The 21,622-nt window shown below is 41.8% G+C and overlaps 1 protein-coding gene across 3 annotated transcripts; it reads right to left on the reverse strand.

Moving 5' to 3' along the window:
- Positions 1 to 617: 617 nt before the first annotated feature.
- On the reverse strand, positions 618 to 21,398 carry NAA50 (N-alpha-acetyltransferase 50, NatE catalytic subunit). 3 transcript variants are annotated; one of them, XM_021549036.2, is made up of 5 exons: positions 21,226 to 21,398; positions 8,696 to 8,829; positions 8,120 to 8,239; positions 7,096 to 7,162; positions 618 to 4,616 (listed from the first exon to the last, which is right to left on the reverse strand). In XM_021549036.2, the coding sequence occupies exons 1-5, from the start codon at positions 21,231 to 21,233 to the stop codon at positions 4,436 to 4,438; spliced, it is 510 nt and encodes a 169-aa protein (XP_021404711.1). In that variant the 5' UTR covers positions 21,234 to 21,398; the 3' UTR covers positions 618 to 4,435. The 3 variants fall into 3 exon arrangements, with proteins under 3 accessions (XP_021404711.1, XP_021404710.1, XP_031361355.1); XM_021549035.2 differs by having other exon boundaries at positions 8,696 to 8,832; XM_031505495.2 differs by lacking the exon at positions 21,226 to 21,398 and having other exon boundaries at positions 8,696 to 8,867.
- Between the last annotated feature and the right edge of the window lie 224 nt (positions 21,399 to 21,622).

Consider the following 21,622-nt stretch of genomic DNA (forward strand, 5'->3'; position numbering starts at 1 on the left):
CTGGACCAGAGTGCAACTTCATCACTTCATAAATGGCACTTCAAAGCAGAAGATATGCACAGTGAAATTAAAGACAAAAAATGGCTTTAACAGAAGAGACTGGAATTATTAAGAAGAGAGAGGAGTTTTACTTAAATACCTTTCTGAGAAAAGTCAGTATGGAAGAGTATGTGCTGTATATTAAGACCAGTGACTTTTACAAGTACAGACCACAGTTTTTCAACTACTAGTCAAGATCTGCAATAACTAGCAGCTAATATGAACACTTTAAACTTTTTAACCTATAAACCCCAAACCAGAGTTCTTGACACCTGGTCTGTTTGTTTCCAAACTGCTCACTAATCAAAAATATTGCAGAACAGTTCCTCTTCCTCTTTTCCCTCCTACCCAACAAGACAGAATTTCTGATTAAAGGCTCATAACTTCAGGGAAAATAAACAAACAGACCTCACTCTGCACAGTTGTCAGACACCCTTGGCATTTGTCCCAGCAGCCCAACACACAGTTCATATTTAGAAATCTTCTGAGTTACAGTTTATGAAACATCTGAGGAATAGTCTGTATCTGATTTCTGAAGGAAACAGCTGGACAGCAAAAAAATGCACATGACAAATTGCAAATGACATAACTCAAATAGTGCACGTTTATTCTGAACGGTATTTCTAAAGAGTTTGAGAAAAACAAAAACATGCTCCTGATGTACAAGGGCAATGATATAGGTTAAAAATGGACCATCTTATTGTAAAGAATTTGCTCCCCCTGCAACTTAGCTTGTAACATTGAGAATGCATCTGTTAACTGCATACAGCATACCTTTCACTAAATCTTAACTCAAGAGACCAGGGGTGGTCTTAGCCAAATTAATCAGGAAGCAGTTGCAGATTCAAAAGAAACATCCAAGTCAGCAAACACTTTACAAAACAGAGACATTGTGATAGCAGCTGACCCTGGATTACAACATGGGGGAAAATGAAACAATTTGGGGGACCAAATTTTTACTAGACATAGGGCACCATCAAGATTTAACTAAATATCATGTAAGTTTGTTTCAATTGTAACAGTATGTCATATTTAGTTGGCAGGTTTAACCATTAGCTGCATCATGTAAACTCAGCCAGTTTCTGTATACACTAAATACATTCTCCCCCTTACCCCTCCCAAAAATGAGGGATCTCTCTTCTGGATGATTCTTCTCCTGTACCATGGTTTCCTCAAGTAGGAGTCTTTTTGTAGGTAATATCTTCATAGCTCAACTGATGTGTGACAAAGCCAGTTGCAGAGATTCACGAATAACTTGTACATACACAATTTACACTCTAAAGCTGTTAGTTGCATACATTTTTCTTGCTAGATCTTCATCCCAAGCAGGTGCTGGTGTTTTTTTTCCCCCCACTGAAACTCCCAACTTTGGGAAAATTTAGTTGTTCACAAGCTGTTATTTCCAAGCTAGAAGGATGTCCTCCTGCAGCAACAATCAAAGTAACTGAAGTTCTCTGCAGTAAGCCCATACTTCACACAATTTCAGTATCTCTAGGTAACAGCACTAAGATACAGCACTCTCCTCCTTCACTCAACACAACTGGTAGTCTAATAAAATACAACTGTTTGTCATCCAGAACTACTAACCTTCACTTGCCCTTACCCATGTACAGGGAACAGAGTTTTCTAAAGATTCAGATTAAACCTTGTATTCAAGATTCAACAACTGTTTTCCAGGATTAATAGCCTGGGAAAAGGAGTCTTAGATTTATTCTCTCTTCCACCTCCTACAAAACATTTTGTTAGAAGTTACTATGAGGCAGGTCTGCTGTGGAATAGGAGCTTTAAGAATTGTTCTCATGGATACATTCATAGAATGATGGCAGCCCAAAGCAAAAAGAGACAGAAACAAAGGTTAATCCAAGTAAGTTCAGACATCAGACTTGTACTTTTAAACCTGAAGAATAACTGTCTGTGAAACACACTGATTTGTGGAAGCCTACGACAACAGCAAATCCTAAGAGTTCATATCCCCACACCCATCTACCCAACCCAAACACTTACCACATAGTTCTAGAAGAATGAAGAGCACTTTGCTTGGCACCAGAGGCAGCTATGGTCTGAGTTACAGCTGTGCTGCACGGACATCCTCAAATACAATACTATTTCTCCCTCCACATACTTCTCTTGGTTTGGTCTACAGATGGCCAGGGAAACTGTTGGCATATGACAAGCTAATTGTGCTTCGATACATCCTCTTCTAGAAAGATGCCAGGCTGCCAACATAACCACCATGAGCAGGTCCCAGCTGTACTGAAAATAAGCTTTTGTCAAAACTAGGCTGCCTCCGGCCAAGGGAACCGTTTGCATCTTTCTAGCCAGAGTCTGCCACCACATGTTGCAAACACAGGTGCTCGGGCCGTGCAGATGGGTTGGTGTTGGCCACCTGCCCATCTCCAAGACTCCAATAGTGCAAACTCAGCAAATAAAGCAGCCATTTTCCAGTACAGGTCTGTCAAGATGCACTCCAACAAATGCTACACACCTCTGTCAAAGAAGGAGTAACTGTGTAGCAGCTGGTATAGTCATCCCTGGGGTATCAAAGACCACCTAATGTGCAGCGAGGGGTGCCATCCCTTGCCTCACCACAATTCCCATTTTGGAATTCTTGGTTCCCAAGTCACCCTCTAATGACTGGACAGCACCTACTAACCAGATGTATGCTGCAATGCGCACTACAGGTTGGAGGCTTTCAGAGCGGAAGAATTCAAGATGCAGATCTAAACTTTAAAAAACAAACGGGAAAATAATACAGTTCAGCATCTACATGGGGGATGGGGCAGGTTGGTGTTGTCTCAGCTCAGTGCACTTTCTCAGATGCTTGGAGAAGAGTCCAAGCTCAAGTTGGTATTTATATTGGCATACATAAAATTGCTGGCAACAGTGCCTAGAAAGGAGCACTGGTATTCACGCAAACAAAGCATGAAAGGATGCAAAGCAGAGCTTAGTACAGTTTACTGCAGCCTCAAAGTTACAGTACTAGGAAGAAGCCAGCCAGCCTATTTTCCAAACCCATAAAATGCTCTAATATACGCTGCTTTCTCCGGTGCTCCATGAACACCCTCTCACCAGAGGAGAACTGCATTATTACTACTGAACAGGGAAAGGGAAAATAATCTTCAAAGAAGCAAATCCACGCAGTTCTTCACCACCTCCTCCCAAAGGAGCTCATAAACACAGCAAGTCAAGCCAATCCCAAGCAAATCCAGGAGACCCTGCAAAGCTATGTGATTAGGGTCAGATTCATGTCTGCCTTCTTAGCCTTGCTGCCTGGTTTCCTCAACTCTTACATCTGTCACCACAGATTCAGTAGCTGTAGCAAAGTTATCTGGAGACAGGTGCTTGCCTTATGTCATCAAAGCTGGTCACAGTCACTTTTTCCATCCCAACAACACAGATAAAACTAACTCTCAATGAGCCCTACAGAATTTCACCCATTTTTAAAGCAAGGGTGTTGCCTCAGGATTCGTATTTTTATAAGGTTATTCTTGCCAACACCAGATCCAGCTCTTACTCTGGCAAAAGTCTGCTGGGAGTTGGGTAAATGAAAATAAGAAAAAATAAAGACCACTCTAAATCCTCCTCTCAGTCAGTTAAGAAGTGTAGCACCAGCTTGGGTGAGGAGTATTTAAAAAAAGCATCCAAAAAGATCAGCCCAGGCAGAGTGAAAAGGTATGGTAAAGTAGCCCACCCTTCTCAGCAAAAGATGAAGGAAAAAGCCATACTCAAAAATATTGGGAAGAACTAAATATACTTTTTTGAGGTGGGGGAATTAAAAGGAAAAGTGGGAAGTACTGAAGTAACATTCAAAGGTTGGGGGGGAGTAAAGTACCCTGTAGGTTATAAAAAACACAATAATGTAGGAGTCAAAGGACAAGATATTGCTTTGCCTTTTCCCCCCCCATTGGGTTTACATTCTGCTTACTGAAATAATAATTCTGAAGGAAACTTGTCATCAGGATAACCTGCTCAAGCCCTCCACACCTCAAACTTAAAAAGAGATCTGCACACCTTTTCCTACCCCAACAAAAAACCAAAAAATCAGCCCCCCTGCCCTCAAAAAACCAAAAAACATCAGAAAGGAGAGCTCCAAAAAAAAAAAAAAAAAAAAAAAAAAAATTAAAAAAAAAAAATCCAAAACTAACCAAAAACCCAACCCCAAACATGACTGAATGATCCTTGGAAGAAGCATTACATTTTGTTGGAGAGAGGTCAAGAAAACAAAAATAAGATGAAGGGGTGTAGCAAAAAAAACCCCAAAAAAACCAACAAAAACCAACCAACCAATCAAAAAAAAAAAAAAAGGAAAAAAATAAAGAAAAAAATTAAAAAGAGAGGCCTCTCTTTCCTTATTTGGCGACAAGCAAGTGCAAGAAAGTGTCCGCTGGGGTTTTGTTCAGTTGTCGGTCTTTTGCACATCTGCATTCTGGCCAAGACAAGGGGCTTTGAGGTTTTTCTGCAGCACGTGAGCATCTGCGGGCTCTATCCTCTTGTAGTAGTTCTTCTTCGTCTCAATGATCTCAAAGCCAAACTTTCTGTAGAAGTCAATTGCAGATTCGTTGCTGATCTGGACGTGCCTGGGACAGAAAAGGGCACAGAGAGAAAGGGGTCAGTACACTGCCTCCATACTCAGAAATGTCAAAGACAAGAAAATCAGCTCTCTAGATAGAGAAGGAACAGTGGTGTAACTCTAAGACTGGAAATGTTGGTTTCCCAATTCTGGGCTAACACTCAGCTCCTGGATGGCCCATGGCTGTCAATAGAAGTAAATGTTTCCCCTCAGTAAAACTTTCAAGGAACACAAGATAACAGAAAGACTCTGAAGCATTACTACCTCTGTAATTTCAATTTTTCTTCATATTGATAAAGCAGTATGGCAGATATTTAGTGGAAATATGTAACAGAGTTTCACTGTAAAGACAACTTTAACCTCCTGTAGTAACACTTTGCAGATGACCAGAAGAGTTGTCTCAGCGATGATCCCGACACACTGTAACATACAACTGGCAATGGTGTTTGATATGATTTTAACACCTTGCTCTACTCCAACCACTTCTGTCTCCTACAAAAAGCTGTAATACAAAACAGTCCTATGGTTTGCAAAGTCCATTTCCCTCATATTTACTTCCCCTGGAGTTTTACAAATTTTGCTAGCACATCTCAAGGTCTCCAAAACAAACAGCTGTCAGTTCTTTATCCTATGTGACTAGGATATTTATCTGCACAAATTTCACTTATTAAAAAAAAAAAAAAAAAAACAAACCAAAAATAAGAAAGAGAAAAAAGAAATAAAAATGTTTGGATTAACAAAAGGCATTCATTAGACACTCCCAAAGTTCAGCAGACACTTCACAACTTCATGAATCACTTTGTCATGACAACACACTGCATAACCACAGAACCAAAGTAACTGTGGAAGCAACAGCAGAACAAAATAAAAGATCTTAGTGTTAAACCAAATAAGCAGCAAAAAGCTAAAAGCTAAACTTTATTGTAATGACAAATTTAGGCAGTGAAATCAAATTTGGTACTAAACTGCCTAATATGTTCAAATAGAAGATGCACAAGTAATAGACATAGTAATAAAATCAATGGGCCACTAAAAGAACTTTAGCACAATTTTGGGGGCTATTAATTGTCATGCCAGAATCCTTGGTCTAGGAACCGTAAAGAAGGATTATGAAGGATTTGGGGCAGGGTTAGAATCAGCAAGCAGTTCCTTCACTGTGCACACAGTAAAATGCAAAAGTAAAAAGGAAAGCCCCTGTCCCATTATGCAGGCATCTCAAAGAGAGTTAATTAACACTTATCCTGAGGCAGGAGGGCAGGAAGGAGTACAAGCCAAGAGTAACTTTACTCAGACACCTCTTTAAAACACACTCCTCTTACAGAGATGGCACAAAGCAACAACAGCAAAGGACATGGAAGAGTCTGCACCTCCATGGCAGAAGCAGGAGAGTTTGAGGAGAAAGTCACTCCATTTACAGTGATACCAGTGTATGAAACACTCCTCACAAAGCATCTTCCACAGGTCTGGCAAGTATTCAGGATGTAGTTCTGCGGCAGTGAATGTCCATCCAAGCTGTACCTGCCGTGGGCCTATCCCTAGCAGTGCACCATGCTGGCACTGGTGTGATGGCCAAGGCAGTGACAGACAAGAAGGAGCTGGCTCAGAGAAGGGATCAAGACAAAAACTGCCATCAGCTCACTTGGTAACCACACAGACACCAATGCACAGCAAAAAGCACAAGTGTGAAACCAGCAGCAAAGGAAAAGCATAATTTTGACATTTATGGATTTCAGACTCCCTTTCCAGGGGAATACTGGCACTGCCCTCTACCCCAGTGCTTGCTCTCTTGCCTGCATCATGCCAAGTGCTTTCACAGACATGCAGTTGATTTTAAAAATAACCAAAACAAAGCACAAGAAAACCACTCCCAAACCCCAAAAACATACTAGAATGAAAAATAACACCCAGAAACAAAACTGAAAATAGTTTCCCCAGCTGGGTCAGGGCACTCATCTAGTTTATTGTGCTGCTGAACAAATAGCTGACCTAGCAGTGTGCAAGTATGAGAATAGCAGTAGGGCCTTATTACTGAATGTAGTAAACTTTCAGTGCTTGCAAACATCTCTAATATTCTAACCCACAGAGTGCTGTCATAAAAGACAGAAAACAAATGCATCAAAACTGCATCCAAGACTTGCAGTATTTTCCATTCTGAAGATGACCTTGTATGATAAAAATAAAATCCTTTCTAAAAAAGATTTTTGGTCTTACCATGTAATTTTGTTCTAGAACATAATTTTGTAACTAAATTGCTTTCAAATTCAGCAAATTTGCAGAACCCTTTCTAAATCAAGCAGCTTTTGGTTTTCTCAGCATTACACAACAAGCCCAGAATATGACCCCAGTCTTTCCTGCTAGTACTAACAAGATATTCTATGACCCCACTAAAATATACACTAAACCCACACTTGAATCTCCATCACTTTGTTCCCATATCTACCTTTATAATTTCTCAAAAAATGCATGAGTGTAACTCATTCACTTACAGATAGATGTTGTCAAAAGTGCCATCTTTTTCACAGATGTTTAAGACATGATTCAACATTTTAGTTCCTGCCAAAAGATAAAAAGATACTTAAGAAAACTAGGACACAATTTAGTCTGTACTTAGCTAGGTGCTTCCTTGAGGAGAGGCAGTTTAATTGTAGATAGACTAAAATGATAGAGTGTGAAAACTAGGAAAGGCAAATAAAGCATGATGTGTAGGTATTTCATTCTGTCTCAGATTGCTCATAAACCTTACTTAATTGTTTCTTTGAAGAAGAAATAAAAGTCACAGACCAGAAACATACTTATAAATCAGCTTATTTTAATGCTATTTTAATAGTTTCAAGGTCTCAAACTCAGCTCAAAATACAGCCGAAATATTGTATAAAGCAGTGAGGGAACTGGTAAGCTTTTTCTACTATAGACCTAGTAAAATAATTTAAAACAAAATTATCTTTTCAATCCAGTTTGTCAAGGTAAACAGGTTACTGCAGGTCATGATTAATCTGTCCTATGGCTTTGCAATGTGGAGCAAAGAACTAAATGCAATATAGACAAAAAGCAGGTGCTACCCCTGAGCAGCAATAATCAGTAGTGATAAAGACAAAATAAATATAAAGCCCCTACATTTAGAGGAGTGAAGAGAGAAGCCAATGAAGGAATGTGGTGCTCTACTTATGTGTGACTTGCATACTATCTACATATCTCTGACAAATTATTTCATCTCTCTCTGCAACAATTTTCACATCCACAGAAGCAGAGTATTTACATAACAGTATGATAATATGATTAAAATAATCTGAAATCCTGAAGTAAAATTTTCTACAGAAGGTTCATTTCTGAAAGGTAGGGAAGAATGAGCACATGATAAATCATACTCTTTCCCCCAAGTCCCTTCCAAAGAAAATCCATAGTCTAGAGTGCACTAACTTGGTTAAAAATCTGAAAGAGCATTTAGAAAGCTAGACAGCAACCTGGTTTCTTTGGTGCCTCAGATAAAAAAAAAAAAAAGACCCTCCTTACCTATTCCTAGCCTTCGGTAGGGTGCCAGGCATCCAAGTGTCATGATGTACAGTCTCTTCTGGTTCTGGGAGTGATCCACCCTACAGCACACTGCTCCCACTGCAATATCATTGAAATAGGCTGCCAGAGAGGGAAACAAAGGTTTATCAGTAACAAGTCTCAAACTACACATACAGCTCTTTCATTTACACCCTATATTCTCCTCCCTCCCCTCTCGTTCATTCTCCCATCCAGATAAAATAACATACATTGTGAATTCACACATGGAATGAAGTAACTAGTGCTGCTTTGACACAGTGGTTGCTCACCACTGTTCACACCAACCAGCAATGAGATCACAAGGTAAGTTGGCAATGCACAACTGTTTTCTTCTGGAACAGCAAAAATGGCTATTCCCAGTGGGACGTAATCTATTTAGAATCCAGACCCTCTGTGGCTTCTTTGAGGTTCTTAAACAGTTATTTTTCATGATGTAAAACAACTAAATAGAAGGAGCAGCTATTCAAAACCATTATGGATAGCAATGTGACCACTTCTGCCACCACAGCCCACAATTACTGGCAAGAACATTTGTACCTAGTTTAGCAAGTTCGCCAACCTCCAGTACATCCTTGTAGAATTTGTCATTGTAGCTGACAGGAAAAATGACCTGGTTTAGCCTCTTCAGCTGCTTAATGTTGTGTGGCGTCACATCTCCCAGCTCGATCCGGCTACTGGAACAAATCAAAACATGCTTAACATCTGACATACAGCAACATTTTTAAGGACACCCAAGATCAATTATTTTGCTTATCCTTAGAGAACTGTCCCATCTAATAGTCAGCTCAATACATATTGGAACTGCCACATCCAACCCATACAATCAAGTCTTATGCTGGTGGCTGATTTAAGTCCCTAATCTAGTTTCAGTCAGTTCTCTACAGTCAGAAGTTTCTCAGGCCACACTAAACACTATTGTACCATTGTATATCTGTGGTTTTACTGGCTGGGAGACAGGAGAACATGGATCTCTACAGAAGTATTAGCTTTAACATTATCCCACTCATTTCCCCTCTAACCATCAAGATGACAAGAAAAAAAAATTAAAAACCCCAATGAAAATATGGGAGGAACAAGAAGCTAGAACAGACCATGGAAATGAAGTCCTTATCCATGCTTCAAAGACATTCTCAATTTTACCACCTTTCAATATAAAGCCTACACTTAGATAAAGTCCTTACTAGACATCTGTCTCTAAAAACCAAAAGTACTGTATGCAACAAATATATTAAGCGTGTTAATATGCAAGTGTGCCCTTCTCAAGGTGATATCTGCATCTACTTTGATCATCACTGAAAACTTTCTTCCTGCTGAAAGCAGAACCATAACCTTAAAATACACTGAACTATACTAAGAAGAAACAGACCAAGCTTCTCTCTTTTCTAAGACTAACTTCCTGACAGAAATACTATACACACAGAAGAACATTTAAAAAAAAATAAAATTAAAGAGATTAGTTACCCTTGGGTAAGGGCAAGCAGTTTCAACAATGACTACAAGAATGAAAAATAAAAAGATCAAGATAATTAAAATCTTTTCCCAAATGATAACCAAAATATGTAGAAAGCCAGTGCACATGGAATTAGAAAAGCCCACAGTTCTTGGTTCATATCAGTCCTGTTTTACTGAATTATTATGGGCAACCAGATTGTTTTCTACCCAAACAGCATTAAAGATATCATTTGCTCTCAAGATTCCTTTCATGTATGGCCATTTGCACAAGTCCCTTTGAGAATTATATTCCAACACAATATAAGTCCCGAGCTAATAAAGATGATGTTCTCTCACTACAGAAGTACTCCCAGTGTAAATAAACATGCAATCAAAGTTATGAGATGGTGGAGAAACTGTAGTACTTGTTTTATGCCCAGCGTGGCACAACTGCTCAGCTTAGCACAGCAGGGCTTCTTCAGGCTCACAGAAGGCAAGTTCTGATCCCAGCCAGCAGTGCTGCTACGTTGTCCTCACAAAAGGCAGGAGTAAAACTGTGGCATATGGGTTCTTGGGTATATTTGTGTCCATGAAAGAGTTTTTCTGGAGTAGAGCATCTCAGTAATCTCGTATTAGGAGGGAGAAGATGCCTGAAGAGTCCCTTTTGCTGCAGTCTGCATGAGAGTAGGAATCAAAGGGAGCAGGTCTCAAGTGCCCAGCTAGGTCAGATGAGCTGCAGCGCAGGAGGTCAGCAAGGGAAGAGACAAACTTCACATTCATACTCAGTTAATGAAAGCCTAGACCACTTCTCTGAATAACACAATATAAACCTTGGTGATACAAAAAAGTATCAGTAGTTCCAAGCTTCAGTAGATCAGCAATGCTAGCATGATGAACTCGTAACAGTTGCTATACACCATGTCTCCTTTGGAGCAAAAATCCCTGACACAGACCATCACCAGGCAGTGTTTTCTAATATTATTTAAAGATTAATTAGTTACTAATCAAACAAACCAGGCATTAGAAGATAGTCACTATGAAATATTTATTACGACAGTGCAACAGGACAAAAATATATTACCACAGACAGCCAGGACAAGATGGCTAAGAAAGGGAAAATGGCCAGAAAATGGATCTTCACCAATAAGGTTTCAGACAGAGAACAAATAAATAAATAAATGCAGAAGCAGAGTCTAAGGCTGGGAGCTGCTGAGCCAAGACATCATCTCTGAGGCTGGCATCAGAGGTGAGCTCTGTTAGTAGCTGGCTAAAAGGCATTTGCTGACACATTTCCTCAAGCCCCTGGACTTTCCCCCCTCTATCTCTCACCACTTGCAACATTCACTGCTGCCTCCTGCCATCTCCTGCTGCTTGTCTCCTATGCTCCGTCACTATCTGGTTTGTCCTTGCATGAATTAAACCAGGGACAGTATCTTCCCCTGGAGAATAATATGAAAGAGGTTTGAGAAACACTGCAGGAAGCATAAATCAATACCTTAAACATATCTGTTTAAATAGCCTGTACTCAAACCATTAATTACTTTAATGTTTGGCACTAGCTGATTAAATCAGCACCACATCTATTATGCATAAAACCATTTAATACGTAAATTAAGTAAGAACATGGAAAGGAAGACCCACATTATGAGAATTCATGGTTTTGCCTGAGGACAGCATGGCAAAAGTGCCACTGAGGCCTTGAGTAAAATCATGGAAAAGCTGGCACTGCTGCCAAAAGCAGTGGTCTTGCTGTCCCTGAGCCACTTATTTCCATCCTCTTGCTGGCACAAACATTTGTGCAACAATGTGGTGAACTAACACTAATTAAAACTAACCTGGACAAAAAAAGGAAAGTTTAGTTTTAACCCATATCAGTCCCCTGACTGGCTTCACCACACAAGTCCTCTGCCAGAATGAAGAAGAGAAAAGAAGTTGCCATAGGCAGAACTAATCGGTTCTTGAGCAGAAGTGCCAGTTCACCTCAGTTTAAACTGGAAGTACAGTGCAAGAGGAGCACAGGGATGTAGATTATCCAGTACATCTGTGAACACAGTCTACAGATATTGTGTTACACTTTGTCATTCATAGAACAACCTGCACTTTGATCCTAAGGACTGAAAAAACTACTCCAAATAGCCAAGAGCACCTGTAACAAAGGACTCAAAATTATCACTCCCCTATTTTCACCAAAGTAAAGCAAGCAGCTTGGGGGGGGTTGTTGATTGCTTTTAACAGCAGTTTACTGCTAGTCCTGCTTCTTCAAGTGAAGTCCCAGCCAAATCAGTAACTTCAGTTTACTATGTCAGCTTAAGGTCTGACTAGGCCAGCCCTGTCCATTCCAGCTTAGCAGAAGGTGTACCAGAAACACTTGTCCTCTGCTGTTGGCAAAACAGAAAATTAAATTACAAGCTCAAATTATCATACGAGAGAACATAAATATGTATAAAGAACCCAAAATGCCCAGAAGGGACATGCCCTCCCATAACAAATTATTGAACTCTATGATGCCACTAATATTCCTAAGAAGATCAGCACTTACTATTGGCACCCCACAGCTCAAATGGCACTCCATGGAAGATGCAATAGTCAACAGTACTATTGTATTGTACCATCTCAGATGTCAAAGCTTCTGGGACAAGCCAGTCACCCCATCCCAAGCAATTATTTTTACCACAGAGGATTGAGGGACTCCTGGCTTAGCATGTCAGGCCTTTTACTTCTACAGTGTTCAACAAATCCATACCCTCTCCTCAATGGAACACCAGCATTCTGAAGCTACTTAAATGTCTTCCATTGTAAGGCTGTTTCCAAGCTACCATTATTCTCAGTTAGCAATTCCAGTGTACACAAATGTACCTCTATGCTGCCTGGAGATCATGGGCACCATTGCACAGACCTTTTCAGAGGGTTATCATGATCTCTTCATACCTTTCTTCTAACTAAAGCCAAGCTCCTGGCCTTTTCCTGTAAGACTAGCTCTTAATTCCCACTATTGTCATACTAGCTCTTCCTTACATTCCTTCTGATTAAAGTTGATTTTCCTTAAACATGGCTAACCAAAACCAATTACAGCAGCCCCAAACACTGTTGTCTTGTCCAATGCCACTAAGTTTTTCATGTCACTACCAGAAGCATTTTCCTGACATATCCTAGGACTACATTTTCACAAGAAACATTCAGCATTTTTCACAACTGCTACATTCCATGACTTGGTCACTGGGAAAAAAAACACTTGGAGAATTCACTAGTAAAGGGAATCAGTTGCTGGTGCATAGGCTGTTATCTGTTAAAAGTACACAGCAACACCGCCCAGCAATGTAAGAGCGGAAGTGAAGAGTGATCCACCAAATCTGAACAGAAGTGTGACTTCAGTGAGGTGACAGGCACCACTTCCTGAAACTGGATGCATGCCCAGAACATTGGCATTAACACTCCTGCTCTTGCATACCAGCGTCCCAAGATCCTCCAGGCACTGGCTAGAAAAAGCTTCACACATTTTGTAGGACCAAATGCAATCTAGTTAGTCCTGCTGCAGTTGCATTGCTCTGTCTGCAGCTTACAGTGCCATTATTTGAACAGTCTATTTTTCCTACAATGTCTTACATTGATACTGGTGGAAGTAACATAGGCTAATTATGTTAAGACTGACTTTTGCTTCTCAACATATATCAAAAGAGAACTGCTATATAGAATGACAGCTCAAGAGGCAGCCAATTTCCAGCTACAGTTCAACAGGAAACGTAAATTCACTCTCTGGGAATAACAAGTGCCCAACACTAGTTTAGAAACAGCATCAGGGAGAAAAAGAGCGAATTTCACCGTTCTTAATGCTGTAAGAATCTCAGTCTCATTCAACTTTAAATAGTGCAAGTCTCTCCCCAGAGGGCTGTGCCTGCCTGAAACAGATCTCTGTGTAACTGATAGCTGAGCTTGGGTTTATTGAAGGCATCTGGCAGGCTAAATTTAGCAGAGCTGTATCTGAAACTTGCAAAACTTACTGAGGAGTAAGTCAGGAGAGGCAGCACTGAGAAATGGGCCCTAACAAATTAAGGGGACTTCAGAGAAAGTTTGTCACCTGCTAAGCGGCCAGCTAGCTTTATTGCTTCTATTTTGGCATCCAAGTCAAAGCAGGAGTCTAGACAGGATAATCCGCTCATAAAATAAAACCAAAGCAGAACTATGAAGGCTATAGACCTCAAGAGTGTGGCTCTGCTTAGATTCTACTCCAAGGCCAAAAGAGCCTCTTCTAGTGTTTTGGGGTTGTTGGATTTTTTATGGGTTTTTTTGTTTGTTTTTTTAGGATCTTTTTTAAATGGATGAGCTGTCTTGCTACACATACACAAGTTAGTCTAGTTTTTGTGGGCAGACCAGTATGTTTTCAATTACCTCAAAGATCTGTGGGCTGCATATCTACTCTGCTTTGCTTGTCAGAAAACCAGAAGGATAAGTACAAACCTAGCATGCAAAAAGCCTTAACAATTTGCTCTGAGACCCCTGATCTTCTTTAGTCCTGCTTTCTACTGAAAACATGTATTGCATGACACCTGATATCCTTCTGGACATTACCCCCAGTTTTGGCCTGCAGAAGAGCACAATGATGTACAGAAGAAAACAAAGCAATTTTAGAATCAGAATTAACAGGAGACTTCATTCAAGACTTGCAAGACCACTGGATCTCACTGTGAAAAGGTTTCATACATCATTATTTCCCAAGACAAACATTAGACCCTAGCTGCCTCTCCCTTTAGCATTAAAAAAGGAAAAAACTACACAAGCACATTACAGCCAGGTTTCTTCATTATATCTCAATATAATTTACTCTGCTTCAACCTAGAAAACTTGACCACATACAAAAGACTGGCCAGTCTTCACATGCAAGAAGCAAAGTTATGCTATAATAGCCTCACAGTTTTTCCAGCTGAAACATGTCCTACCTAGGTCTCAAATCTTCAAGTGAAAAATAAACTTTCCCAAGAAAATGATAAGCTACACAAATCACTGTGCCCAGCCAACAGAATTTCTAAATTCTAAAATAGCCAAAAACAAGTAGCTGTTCTAGAACAGAAAAACAGACACACATACATTGTTTAGTTGTCCATAAAATTCTGCTACTCCAGAGCAACTCACAAGGTTAAGACCTAAATACTTACTCAGCCTGTCCCAGGTACATCAATATCAGGTGAAAGAGGATGCAATGACTTGTCTGCAATCATACAGCAGATAAAGGGCTGCCAGAAACACCAATTCTTTGTTTCTGCTCTAAAGTAAGCTCACAAGAACATTTTTATTGATGATTGCTAAACAGAAGTACTTCACTATTTTGAAATAGCTTGCCTCAAAATTACTTTTGTGCCTCTACTAACTATATCCTGAGACATCTTATAGATTCCTTCCCCTTTCTACACATTAAATGTCCTCAGATCTAATAATTATAACCCTTACTTGCCTCTCAGAAGATCAGTACCCTTTGCAAATTACTGTTCATGAAGTACCTGATGATCACCAAGTAAGAATAGAGGCTTACCTTCAAATTCAAAACAGAAGTGATGCTTACCAAGTACCTTATTTACATAAATGCATTATGAGGGCACTTCCTGTATGTACACAGGTAAGAAACTATGCAATTGACATACTAGGAGAAAATAATTTTTCTGCTTCACACAAACTATTGCCATAGGTCACTGGAAATGTATTTTTTTATAAATGCCTTCGTCCATTGGAATAGTGGGGGGGAAAGGTCACTTCATTACAGGTTTCCTGCCTATACTTTGGATTTCAGTCTCAGAGTTGGGTTTTGCAAGGCGTTCAAATCACACATTCAAGTACCATACTGTGAAAAATAACTGAATGTGCTATCAGTTTCATGTGCCTATCTTAAAAACACTTCTAAGGCAACAATAATTTCCCCCCCCCCGTCCTTTTCCTAATTTTCACTAAGAATTAATTGTTCTGAAATAAAAATTTGTGCCAAAGATCTAAAAACAAGTAAATCTCATTTAAGTCCAATTTTCAACCTAATTTGTGGTCTTTGCCGACAGTTCCAAGTACCACGTAGGGAAAACTTTCACGAGCCTTCAGCTGCTGCCAAGGTCTCATCCCATACTCTCAAGAGAACATAAAATACAATGCTCAGATGGTGGAAATCAGAATTTTTTTCAGGGTTAGAGATTCTAGTTTGCCAAGGGCCAAAAATCACATGGAGCCTGGAAAAGAGCAGGGAGAGGGAGAAGGAAAGCCAAGTGAGCTCAGGAAATACTTCATGCATGAAGATCTTGCTGTGAAGCACAATATTTTCAATTAATTAAAGAAAGAAATACTCTGCCCCCAGGAAAATTCAAGTGTCTTAATCGTAGTCGCCTAGTGACACTGTTGTGGAAATGGTTTTGGCTCTATTTTCAATAAAGCCTAAAGTATAATTTCCTTCTTATAATGAATTAATTCAATACACTTTGACACAAATACACAGTTAACCCATTTCAGTGCTGTGCTTTGCTGCTCTCAGGTCTTCAAGGCCAAGAGTCTCCAAATAACCAGGTATTCTTCTGTGCACACTCTCTCTTACCCTGACTTCCCTGCCTCAAACTCCTTCCTGACAAACTTCTGCTGCTTCACAACTCCCACAGGGGTCACTTCCCTTTCTCTCTTCCAGACAGGAGTAGAAAGTAATCCTGACACTGCCTGCCTCACATAGAGCAGAAGTGTTGCAAGGAAGTACTTCACTTCTTTCTTATCAATTCCCAAACAAATATAAAGCTCCAACTTTTCATGTTCTTTCCTCTTCTGGATAAAAATATCTAATGCCTTCTCAGATTATTGGTCTGAACACTTCTAATGCTTGCCAAATAGGCAGGCTCTTCAAGTTCTGAATGATTTCTACTTGGATTAAAATATTTTTCTGGCTCAACCATCACCCATTATTCCCCATTTTAAAAGAGATTTAGTGTGGCAAAAGAGGATGCATAATTTCTTGTCCTCAGGAGATGGCAGCAGAGTCTGTGGCATTTGGTGATTAACTAATGTTACTACATTTTTCACAGAAGTGTCCCAAACTACGAAGCTACATTTACATGCAGAAAGAACCAAATGCTCAACCAGTACTCAAAACACAAGAGTGGTTTCTAAAATGTTTCAGTAAAATGGTTACAACTCCTCTACTACCTTCTTACCCTCCCAATCCTTCCTACTTTGTGGAATGTCTTAATCTGGTTATGGAATTAAACTCAAAGTGGTCAGAGTTATAAATCAGGTTAAAGTACCTATAATAAACTGAACTGATTTTTTTATAAACTCATTTAGAAGCTGTTAAGCCATTTGTAAGCTGGCATATAGGCAAGGTCTAAATTTACCGTCCATGAAAATAAATGCAGACTTTAGCTCACACTTGGACATTTCTAGGTTCAGAAAAAGCCTAAAAATAAAGTGATTTTCAAGCTCAATTACCTTTTTTGTCCTGACTCCAGTGCATATGACCATTCAGCAGTTTTCTCATAAACTTGGAACTTCCTCCCATATATGTTAAGCTTAGCACTGTGCCGAGCAAATGGAAACAATTCAGCAGCTCTGCACAAACTCTGTCATTCTAACTCAGGAGAGAAAAAACCCTCCCTGTTCTCCTCAGAAACATGATCATCTTCAGGACCTTGAAAGGTTTACTCCTTGAACCCAGGCAAAACAAGCAGAGGTATCAGAGCTTACCTTAACAACTCCCCACACTTTCAGAAACAACATAGTTATTTTTCTGTTCTATTCAGTACTCCCCAGCTGTGATGTCTCTCCTGCAAGGCAGCCAGAGCAGCACAAGCCTGCAAAGTCTCAGGGTTAGGAGGCAGCAAGTACCTGTTGTGTAGAATACAGCCTGTAGGACTCTTCCACAGCAAGTCATAAGGACCCTTAGAAACTACAAAACCTGAGACTTAGCTGCAAACACGACAAAGTTGAGAGGCAATCTCCTAGGAGAGTCCTACCCAATTTAGTGCACACTTCTTTCTAAGGCTGGTTTAACACACAGCGCTCTACTTAGTCCCTGCTTCAATCAGTTCTCCACCCCATGGCTCAAGATGTGCTGCTGCATGACAATCTCCCAGGTGTTTCATATCAAAACTGGAGATGTTAATGTGACAAAACAGCACATGCACAGGAGCCCAGGCACTGGGCCCTGCTTGTAACATGCCCTACCGGCTCCATGTATGTGACAATCCTGGTCACACCGCAGGTACATGCACGCAATGGAGCATGCAGGTCCTGCAATAGCCTTGTGTAATGTGATTTTTAGGTAAGGCCATCAGGGAAAGGCTGGATACCTTACTTTCATAGGTTTCATCTGAACTAAAACAAATTAGAAATGCACCCTTACTTTTAAGACAGCAAATGTCATGAACAGCAATCGGCAAATGCTCAAGAATCAGTGCAAGACTTTGAGTTTTCTCTCCTGAAAACCAGTAGCATAACAACTGGTAATGAAAACACAAAACCACTGAGCAACAAGTGAATCAACACCATGAATACAACAAAGTGCAGGGAGGATTATTTACATCTGCTATATAAAAACAGCCAGATTACTACAGACAGTGGAACCCGAGTCTCTTCCACTGGTATTTTTCCTCATGCAAACACAGTTCTAAAATAGATTTTCAAATTCAAGAACTAACAACAATAACATATAATAAATTAAAAAATAAATTAATCTCTACAGAATCACAAGATTCACTAACAGAACAGTGAATTACCTCAGTTTTTCAAGTCACATTTAAGAAAAAAAGGGAAACATAATGAGACTCTATTAAAATTATTCAGAAGGTGAGGATAGAGTGAACATAAAGCCAAGTCTCACAAAACCAGGTGAAAGCTAATAGCAGTTCCCAGTTGAGAAGATGGTGTTTAACTCATCAAATAAGAGAAAATCCACAAAATTGTAAGCAGCTGAGAAATCACAAAAATCTTCTGCTATTTCTGAAACCAGAGGGCCAGGGTAGAAGAGGTCACCTAACCTGAAATACCCTGATGACACAGACCCTACAACCTGCTATGCACTATTAACACACATCTATGTGCTATTTTGAATTCAGAGAGCTAAGAAAGAAGGCTGCAAGACACATACATTGACTACAGGGTCTTTCAGATCTGAAATTTCATGCCAATGAATCAGATAGTTTCTTTTTTTAATTCTTTGCCAAAGTAGACTCTTCATAATGACAGCTGATAAAACATCAGCTGCTCTAAGTGCTTCCAAAATCACCTCTGCATTTGGTGGTGTGGGTAACAATGCAGTGCATATATTCCCAGAAAAAACAGTCACAGGGCATCAGTTTGTTCAGAGGGACTTGTCCACAATTTTGGATTCAGTACTGAAGACAGACCAGATCCCTTCAAGCACATCAGTTTCTATATGCTGGGAGCTGGAGCTTTAGATCTATTTTTGGACCCATCCTTTGACAGTACTTGTACTTTAGGGATCTTCACCGATCCTTGTAACTTAAAAAACAATTTAGATCTTTTCCAAAGTACCCCTGTGTAATTTATACATTCCTTTTGAACTATTCTCTACTTCTTTGATTCTCATTGTATTTAAATGGGGATATTTTTCAATCTGAGCTCTGTCGGCATATTTGCCTCCATCTGAATTTTTAGAGAACACCTGGATTCAATATGAGGATCTGCACAGGAATATGAATTTATTCTGCACCAGAACTTTCTGTGTGGTGCTAACAGTGTTTTGGCAAGACAGGAATATGCTGTTCTTCAAAGAGATGAAAGAGTACCATAAGCAGAAATACCAAGTACAGAACCCAAAGCAATAAGCCCTAAAGTTGAACCAGAAACAAAGCTGTCTGTAAGTAAAAGTAAAGTGACAGAAATAAAGTTGGGTGCTCTGGAAGCAGAAGAGTGGTATGCAGGTTTTTTCTCCATAGCCTTTTATTTAAAAAAAAAAAAAAAAAAGTTACAAGAAGTAAAAAAGTCCATGAAATGAGAACTCCTGATCAGTGCAAGCAAAACCAGGCTCAGTTCCTCAGGGAGCACTGAGCACGACAGACAGCTCCAGCCATGCCCTGCTAGGAGATCCCCACAGCACCAGCCTGGCACGCCTGGGCCGCTTTCCCACTCACACATCCAGGTCCCAGTAACCCCATCCCATCACTGACACACGAGCAAAGCAAGGCTAAGCTGTTAGCAAACAGCAGAACGGTCAACAAAGGATAAAAGGAAACCCAGTTCTGTCGGGAGCGCTGCTGAACAACGATCGCATCAACTGCCACCTCATCCTGGCTGATCCGTGCTGCTGCTCTTCCCGCAAACTCCGGCGTCCTCATTACAAGGGGACTAAGAGTGGGGGTGTCCCTTTTTATGTAGGGTGGTGCAGGTGGATAAAGGTTTGTCCAATATCCCAAACACACCTATCTTATGTCAGCTGAGAGTTTGTTTATTTGCAGTCATCCCTGAACCTCTTTCTACAGACACCTGCCAGCCCCTCAGGATGCCTGAAGCTGCTTACACGCTGTAAAAACCAGCCAAGAGTCTGTTATCAAGCAGACTTGTATGACCTCACCCCTACTGCTAATAAGCTAAACCCCTTACCATTTCTTAGTAAAAGCTTAAGTGATTCAGCTTCCATTCACCCTGCCTTAAGCTGCCAAACTGGAATAATAATACCCATCATTGCATAACACCAGTTCCAAGGGGACGGTTTAATGCTCTTTTGAGAATCAGCTGAGGACAGCTTCCTTTGTGCCTGTGAAGAAACTGAGGCACAGAACTGGAACAAGCACGTTTTGTGGTGCACAAATGATGCTGAAATTAATAAACATTAGGTGGCTTAGCCAACATTGAAAAACCTGTCCCAAAGTGACCTGGACAAGGTCAGGCAGGTCATCTGACACCAAAGCACAACTGTGAGTGTAAAGGCCTCCGGTCTCCTGTACAGAAACGGCACCTCACTGCCCCCACTGAGAAGGAAATCAGTATTTTCAGCCACCCAGATTTGAAATCTCTAGTTTTCAGGAGACAGAAAGAAGCGATGCCAGACCCAAAGCAGCGGGTGTGCTACAGGAACATGACACAGGACACAGCTCGTTTGTCATCCATCTACGCTCTACAACCTCCACGCAGCAATTCAAGACTTAAAAAACCAACAAAAGTGCTAAGAGGATGTTACACACAATAGCGCTGCAAAACCACACACACCCGAGGCTGTCAGCTTTTTCGCACACAGTGAGCGGCGCTTCTTTGCTACCGCCAGACAAGGAGCAGCCAGGGAGGACAGCCCGGCCAGCATCCCCGCCCGCTCTGCAGATCCCAGACCCCGCAGGGCGGGATCCCCCCGAGCACGAGGAGCCGCCGCGTCCCGCCCGCTCCAGCGCGGGCTCAGCGCGGAGAATCCTCGCTCCGGCGGCGGCACCATCCTGACGGGCGGCTCCTGCTCAGCCCAAAGGGCGCCAGCGGCGACACCGCCGCCTTTTCTCCCCGGAGGGACGCCGGGCCACGGGCCCTGTCCCAGAGGGCGGGAGGGACGCAGCAACACCCCCCCGAGCTCCGAGGCGGCTGCACCGCTCGGCCCTCTCCGCCCGCCGCGCCGCCCGGGCCCGCCCCGCTCCCAGCTCCCCTCCCGGGCGGGCCCGGCCCGGGCCGAGCCCCGCACTCACCCCTTCATGGTGCGTCCGCGGCCTGCCCGGCGTCCGCGCTGGCTGCGTCCAGGGCCCGGCGGTGCGGGTGTGGCTCCGGCCTCCCCGTGCTCAGCGCGGGCAGCTCAGTCTCCTCCCGATCCCAATCCCGCTCCCGCTCCACATGGGCCTCCTCCCGCCCCGCCCCGCCCCGTGACCCCTCACCTCACGCCGCGCGCGCGTCCCCGCCCCGCCCGCCATGACCGCCCCGCCCCTCCCGCGCGCCCCCGCCGCGCACGCGCCGCGCCCGGCGGGGCGGGGAGAGGATGGGGAGGCCCCGCTCGTCTCGGGGACGGGGCGTGCTCGCTGTCACGTGACACGGAACCACCAATCGGCGCGCCCCACCGCGCCCGGCGCGCTCCTGCGCGGCAGCGGCCCC

Source organism: Lonchura striata, chromosome 2 (assembly GCF_046129695.1).
Source record: "Lonchura striata isolate bLonStr1 chromosome 2, bLonStr1.mat, whole genome shotgun sequence".
Taxonomy (NCBI): Eukaryota; Metazoa; Chordata; class Aves; order Passeriformes; family Estrildidae; genus Lonchura; species Lonchura striata.